At 37.5% G+C, this 7,077-nt stretch overlaps 1 protein-coding gene across 1 annotated transcript; it reads left to right on the forward strand.

Moving 5' to 3' along the window:
* Window positions 1-4,988: 4,988 nt before the first annotated feature.
* LOC122738183 (60S ribosomal protein L37a-like) lies at window positions 4,989-5,300 on the forward strand. The gene has a single exon (XM_043980253.1). The coding sequence runs from the start codon at window positions 4,995-4,997 to the stop codon at window positions 5,298-5,300; it is 306 nt and encodes a 101-aa protein (XP_043836188.1). The 5' UTR covers window positions 4,989-4,994.
* Window positions 5,301-7,077: the final 1,777 nt, after the last annotated feature.

Genomic DNA, 7,077 nt, shown 5'->3' on the forward strand with positions numbered 1-7,077 from the left:
CCTACATGTACAAAAAAATTTATAGCAGTTCTTTTTGTGGTGGCAAAGAATTGGAAATTGAGGGGATGCCCATCAATTGGGGAATGGTTGAACAAGTTGTGGTATATGAATGCAATGGAATACTATGAAATGCTGAGCAGGCAGATTTCAGAAAAACCTAGAAATACTTCTATGAACTGATGCTGAGTGAAGTGAGCCGAATCAGGAGAACATTATACACAGTAACAGCAATATTGTGTGATGATCACTTAGGATTTTTTAAATTTAAATTTAATTTATTTTTTTAAATAATAATAAACATTTTATGTAAAGTTTTGAGTTCCAAATTCTATCCCTTCTTCCCTCCCTCCACTCCCACATTCCTGAGGTGATAAGCAATCAGATATGGGTTATACATGTGCAATTAATGTAAAACATTACCATATTAGTTATTTTGTATAAGAAAACTTGAATAAAAAAATGAAAGAGTGAGAAATAGCATGCTTCATTCTGTGTTCAATCAATGTCAGTTCTTTCTTTGGAGGTGAATAGTATGCTTCATCATAGTTCTTTGGGATTGTATTGGATCATTGTATTACTGAGAATACTTGTCATTCACAGTTGTTCATCAAACAATGTTGCTGTCACTGTGCACAACATTCTCCTGGTTCTGTTCACTTCACTATACATCAGTTCATATTCCAAAGCCTTTCTGAAATTTTCCTAGTCATCATTCATTATAGCACAATAATATTCCATCACAATCATACACCACAGCTTGTTTAACCATCCCCCAATTGATGGGCATTCCTTTGATTTCCAATTCTTAACCACTACAAAAAATAGCTGCCATAACTCTTTTTGTACAAATAAGTCTTTTTTCTCTTTGGGATATAAACCTAGAAGTGGCATTGCTGGATCAAAGGGTATACACAATAATCAACAATGATTAATACCTCTTCTCAGCAATACAATGATCTAAGACAATTCCAAAAGACTCATGATGGAAAATAACATCTACATTGAGAAGAAGAACTGACAGTCTGAATGCAGGTTGAAGTATACTATTTTCACTTTCTTTGTTTTTTTATCCCCTTTTGTTCTGTTTCTTCTTTCAGAATATGATTAATGTGGAAATAGGTTTTACATGATTGTACATGTATAACCTATATCAGGTTGTTTACCATCTTGGGGAGGCAGTGAGCGGAGGGAAGGAGACAAATTTGGAACTCAAAATCTTATAAAAATAAATATTGAAAATGGTTTTTACATGTACTTAGAAAAATAAAATTGTATATATGTATGTGTATGTATGTCTGTATATATATATATATATGTATGTATATATGTATATATGTGTATATGTGTGTGTGTGTATAATTTTTTTTTTTTTAGTGAGGCAATTGGGGTTAAGTGACTTGCCCAGGGTCACATAGCTAGTAAGTGTTAAGTGTCTGAGGCCGGATTTGAACTCAGGTACTCCTGACTCCAGGGCCGGTGCTTTATTCACTGCGCCACCTAGCCACCCCTATGTATATAATTTTAAAAGGAAGAAGCACAGGGAAAGTTGAAATCCCAAGTTACCCTGGTAAGGTAAAGCCAACATAATAGCCACTTTCCCATCAGAGTGGGAATTTCAAATACCAATTAGCTGCCAATTTCCCAGTAGGCTTTCACACACACACACACACACACACACACACACACACACACACACGAATGAGAATGCTAACCCTTACCTGAATCTCCAGCTCCAGGTTTCTGTGCTTCCCCTAATGCCTGGTCCTGCTCAACCCAGATAAGAACCCTATTAAATTCTACCAGGCTTTACTGGTTTTGAATATCCAATTATACCTGAGGTCTTAGTAGGGTGCTCCTTTCCATCTGACTTCCCTAAGAATCTGATCTATTCTCTCTCGCTGCAATTTCTTATCTTTTTAAATTTAATTTTATTTACTTTTGTTACATTTGAAGTTCCAAACTGTCTCCCTCCCTCTTTCCCCACCCTACACTACAGACAGCCACCATTTGACATGGATATCTGTGTGTGTGTGTGTGTGTGTGTGTGTGTGTGTGTGTGTATGAAAAACCGTACTATGAAAAAAAAGAAAGGAAGGAAGGAAGGAAGGAAGGAAGGAAGGAAGGAAGGAAGGAAGGAAGGAAGGAAGGAAGGAAGGAAGGAAGGAAGGAAGGAAGGAAGGAAGGAAGGAAGGAAGGAAGATCATACTATGCATACTTCTATTTATCAGTTCTTTCTCTGGAGGTGGAGAGCAACTTCCTTCACAGGTATTTTGCAGTTGATTTGAATATTTACAATGCTCAGATTAGTTTAATTGTTCAGTTACTCTTTGAACAATATTGCTGTTACTCGATACAACATTCTTTTGGTTCTGCTCATTTTGATCTTCATTATTTCATTCAAGTCTTTCCATTTTTTTCTAAAAATCAGCCTTCTCATCATTTCTTATAGCACAGCCATATTCCATCATAATAGTATACCACTTGTTCAGTCATTCCCCAATTGATGGGCATCCCGTTAATAACTGCAATTTATTGAGAACCCACTAATCCCCACCTAACCCCCCATTCCCAGGCCAATAAATTGCCTGGGGCTAACCAATCTTGGTCAATTCCAGACTTCTGACTGTCTCATGGATCTCCCCCAAACAAACTATCTCCTCCCAAAGATTCCCCAGCATACTCCCTGGACTTTGGGTTATTATGTAAAAGGATCCGATTTACATTAAGTAGTTTCTATTTAGAGTTAAATAGTTTCTATACTTAACCAAAGGGCAATCTCATAACTCCCTTTGTTCTGTTACCCTATATAAACCCTGTCCTCAGTCCCCATCTTTGGGTATTCCTAGCATCTTGCTCTACAGTAATCCTAGTTATATATAGCTCCTCTGCCCTGATTAAAGACCTTATTTCTCCCATATTGATTTTTTCATTAAATTTCAGGTTAACATATGGGGGTTCTTTCCAGGATTTGAAGACTCCATGTCTAGCTAGTCACCATTTTTTACCTCCAAATGCTTGGAGTCAGCAGGAATCTTTTTGTGTGTTCCAGTATGGACTCAAATTCAGAGGCCTGGTCTGGGTGAGGGTCTCTCAAATTCAGAACTTGGGTTCTTTTTGCTTGAGTTCCTAAAAACTTTTTGATCAGGATCTTGTTATGTCCATAGATGACTTGGTAACTTGGGTCTTTCTGACAGATCCCCCCAAAAAGGGGATGGCTACAGTTTGCTTTTATGGACCATATTTGGCCACTCCAACAGGTCCCAAAAGGACAGCTGCCAGGTTCTGTTTTCAAATCATGTACTACATGATTGCAAGTACTTGGAAAATTAGCAGAATTTAAGAGTGACCCACTACACGGATGGCCACAATGAGGTCTCCTTTTTGAGTCTAGTTTTGATTCTGCCAGGCCCAAAATTGTGGGACGATTTTGTTCCTTTTTTTCTTTCTATGGCATTCTTGAATCAACTAAGCAAGAATCTGAATCTGAACCCTCCTCCCTTCCAAAAATAAAAAAAGGAGGAAAATAGGATTTTTGATTAGGATTTTTGTCCCTCAGAAAAAGGTTTCTAATATTTTGTTTGTTTGTTTGTTTTGGGGGCAATGAGGGTTAAGCGCCTTGCCCTGGGTCACACAGCTAGTAAGTGTCAAACATCTGAGACTGAATTTGAACTGAGGTCATCCTGAATCCAGGACCTGTGCTTTATCCACTGTGCCACCTAGCTGCCCCTCTAATTTTTTTTTTTAAGAAAAAAAAGAGACCAATTGACCTGGCTCAAATTAATTGGTCTTTGAGGATATAGAGAGAACTTAATTTGTGCATGCTAAATTATCTTAAGAATCTTTACCATTATGGTTTGTTGTTTTTATGTCCATACTTGTAGAGTGCTATTTGTGTTAAAATATTCTCTGTGTGTGTGTGTGTGTGTGTGTGTATGTGTGTGTGTGTGTGACTTCCTATTCAAGCTAAATCCCTTAATCTTGCATTCAGCAATCCTCTGCCACTCAAAGCAGAATTGTCAGAAAGGTAATTAAAGGCAGTTAAAGAATGACTATAGCTTGATTTTTATTTACCCATTTTTAAGAAATTTGTTAAAACTTTAATTGGGAATTGATCTCCAATATTAGATATTTTAAATCCAGGTATTATGAACCCCCAAATTAAGGTTAATCAGGTTCTATTTAAATTTGTGGAACTACCTGGCTTCTCAGTCACCAGTGTTTATCACCATGTAAAAATAAATTTGTTGATAATAATAATCTCATATTGAAATGCTAGTAGATGGGCCTTTGATAAATGAGAATTTTACCATTTGGGTAATTGGTAAATTGGTTCCAGTGTAATTCAATTTATTCATCTTATTTTAAGTGAAATATGTCATAATAAGATGTGTGGGCTTTTAAAGTCGGGGTTTATTTTGAGATTTGCATTAAAACAATGTTTAGGGGCAGCTGGGTGGTGCAGTGGATAAAGCACTGGCCCTGGAGTCAGGAGTACCTGAGTTCAAATCCGGCCTCAAACACTTGACACTTACTAGCTGTGTGACCCTGGGCAAGTCACTTAACCCCCATTGCAAAAAAAACAAAACCAAAAACAAAAACAAACCAAAACAAAACAAAAAAAACTGTTTAAAAATTTGGATCTGGAAATTTGTTAATTGCATGGTCTTAAAACAAGTTAGTTTACCAATCTATAATATTAATATTTTATAATTATAGAGTATTCTTTGGGGCTATAAATTGTTACAGATACAACTGTTAAAAGAATGTCAAATACTTGAAACTGTTTATTAATTCAGCATTATTGTGAATTCACAAAGACGTGATCTCAAAGTCAGGTACACCTGGGTTCAAGTTTCCCCTTTGGGATACTACCAATCTATGTATAATGAATGTATGATTCTGGGAAAAATCACTTGGTTTCTAGGTGTTAATAGCAAGAACAAATTTTAAAACTCTGAAAACTCTCTTCAAATTCCGGGCCCGCGATTGGCAACATGGCTAAATGCACCAAGAAGGTCAGAATTGTTGGTAAATATGGAACACGTTATGGTGCATCCCTCAGAAAAATGGTGAAGAAAATTGAAATTAGCCAGCATGCCAAGTATACCTGCTCCTTCTGTGGCAAGACCAAAATGAAGAGACGGGCTGTGGGTATCTTGCATTGTGGATCCTGTCTGAAAACAGTAGCTGGTGGTGCATGGACCTACAATACCACCTCTGCAGTTACAGTCAAATCCACCATCAGAACACTGAAGGAATTGAAGGACCAGCAAAATCTTCTCCCCATCAAATATCTGTAGCCCATAGTCCAACAGTAAATGGGTTAATTTATGGAATAAAAAAAAAAATCACTTTGGTTTAAAAAAAAAAACTCTGAAAACTGAGGTTTCCCTAATATTCCAGAGAAACTTGTTTCATTTAGCAGTAGTGCTGCTTCATAGTTTTTCTCAATAACTCTGTTAAGCAGTTACTATTGAAATTATTACACATTAATAATGGTGTGGTAGTTAAAAACAACTTTGTTAAACTTTTAATGTTTTTTTCTTTAAGCTTCAGGTATTTCAAGTTTTCATACCCCTAGCAATTCAAATATTATGATGGCTTTGTATGTATAAGAACTTTTAATTGATAGATGCTTGAGTAAGTTTTATTTCAAAATAGAATATTCAACAGGAATTTGTTTTACTATCCGATGTTTTTATTAAAACATTTATGCTGTTTTAAATTTTTTCCTTCCCTTAATATTCTATTTCATTGTCAGGATTACAAACTTCCATAGCATTCATCTACTTTTTAAATGTTGTCCTAATTATTAATGGTATTTTAGGCAAACTAAATTTTCATACCAAGTGTGACTTATCAGAGCCAACCTTATAATGACATACTGTCTTTTTTCCCCTGAAAGGTATGATTATTGTTACAATTAATTTCTAATGAAAATGTAAAAAGATGCGCCTCCCCACCTTCTAGGCAGTGACTTTCACAGCATATACAGAACTAAGATTTAGTTCTTTCCCCATAGTGATATCCAGCTCTCCCACTTTCTGAAAAGCATCCTACTTTCCCCTATACCTTCATAGTTCCTGCCTTTACCTGCTCTTCACTCCTGGAAGAAGTCCCATCCCATTAACTCTTCTGATATTGGAAAGGTACTTAGTGCCTCTCCAATCTAGATTCCATTGGACCTTCTAAACCTCTTCCTTGAGTCTCACAGTATTTCCTTTCCAGAGGCAATTGAGGGCATTAGGCTCATTAAGGAGACCATCCGAAATCAGCCAACAGTCTGTCCTGCAGGATTAGAGATCTCTCTACTATCCAAACCTAATGTAACTATCTCCAGGTGTAGAGCTCTCAACCCAGCCACTTTTCTCCCTGACAAAGAATGAGAACCGACCACTCAGGATCATGATTGTATTAAAATTACTAACTTGATTTTAACCGCACCCTGCCACCAAGAAGATCTCCAAGAAACTGGGATAGAAAACCCAGAGTGGGGAGAGAATTAGCTAAGGTTTACTTATAAATTCAACAACAGTTTAGGCTTTTAAGCCTTTATTAAATCATATTAGGGGTTAGCAAAGAAAGAGAAAGAGAGTCGCCTTCACCTAGCTATCTAAGAGAGTGAATTTCTGAAAGTTAGGAAACCTGGCTACCTTCCTCCTTCTTCTGCCACCACGAGCTCCTTTCCAAACCAAAGAGACAGTTTCTCAGTCCGTTCGAGTGGAAGCTTCCTGCAGGACTAGAAGAGGGGTAGTCCCCCCCCCCCCACATAGCTCCAAGCTACTTGGCTGGTAGCATTGATTGACATGACTTACAGGCAGTTCTATGAATAGAGACAACTTCCAAATGACAGGCAACTTCCACGATGCTAGTCACATGCTTCTCATCAGGGGGCTGTGCCCTGGTTCTCACAATGTCTTTCTCAGCAGGGGGTGTCACCCTGGTTCTCACACTTCCTGTCTCAAATGACACTGGGCATGCTATCTCCACCACAGAAGAGGTCATTGACCCCTTCCAGTTGACCCTTTTCCTCAGCACAACAGGCTGAATTTGAAGCCCTGACTCAAGCTTGTGAGT

The sequence above is a fragment of the Dromiciops gliroides genome, chromosome 2 (genome assembly GCF_019393635.1).
Source record: "Dromiciops gliroides isolate mDroGli1 chromosome 2, mDroGli1.pri, whole genome shotgun sequence".
Lineage (NCBI taxonomy): Eukaryota > Metazoa > Chordata > Mammalia > Microbiotheria > Microbiotheriidae > Dromiciops > Dromiciops gliroides.

Bases quoted from the DNA above. Each gene is read 5' to 3' on its own strand.
- LOC122738183 (XM_043980253.1), top strand. From the start codon at position 4,995: ATGGCTAAATGCACCAAGAAGGTCAGAATTGTTGGTAAATATGGAACA.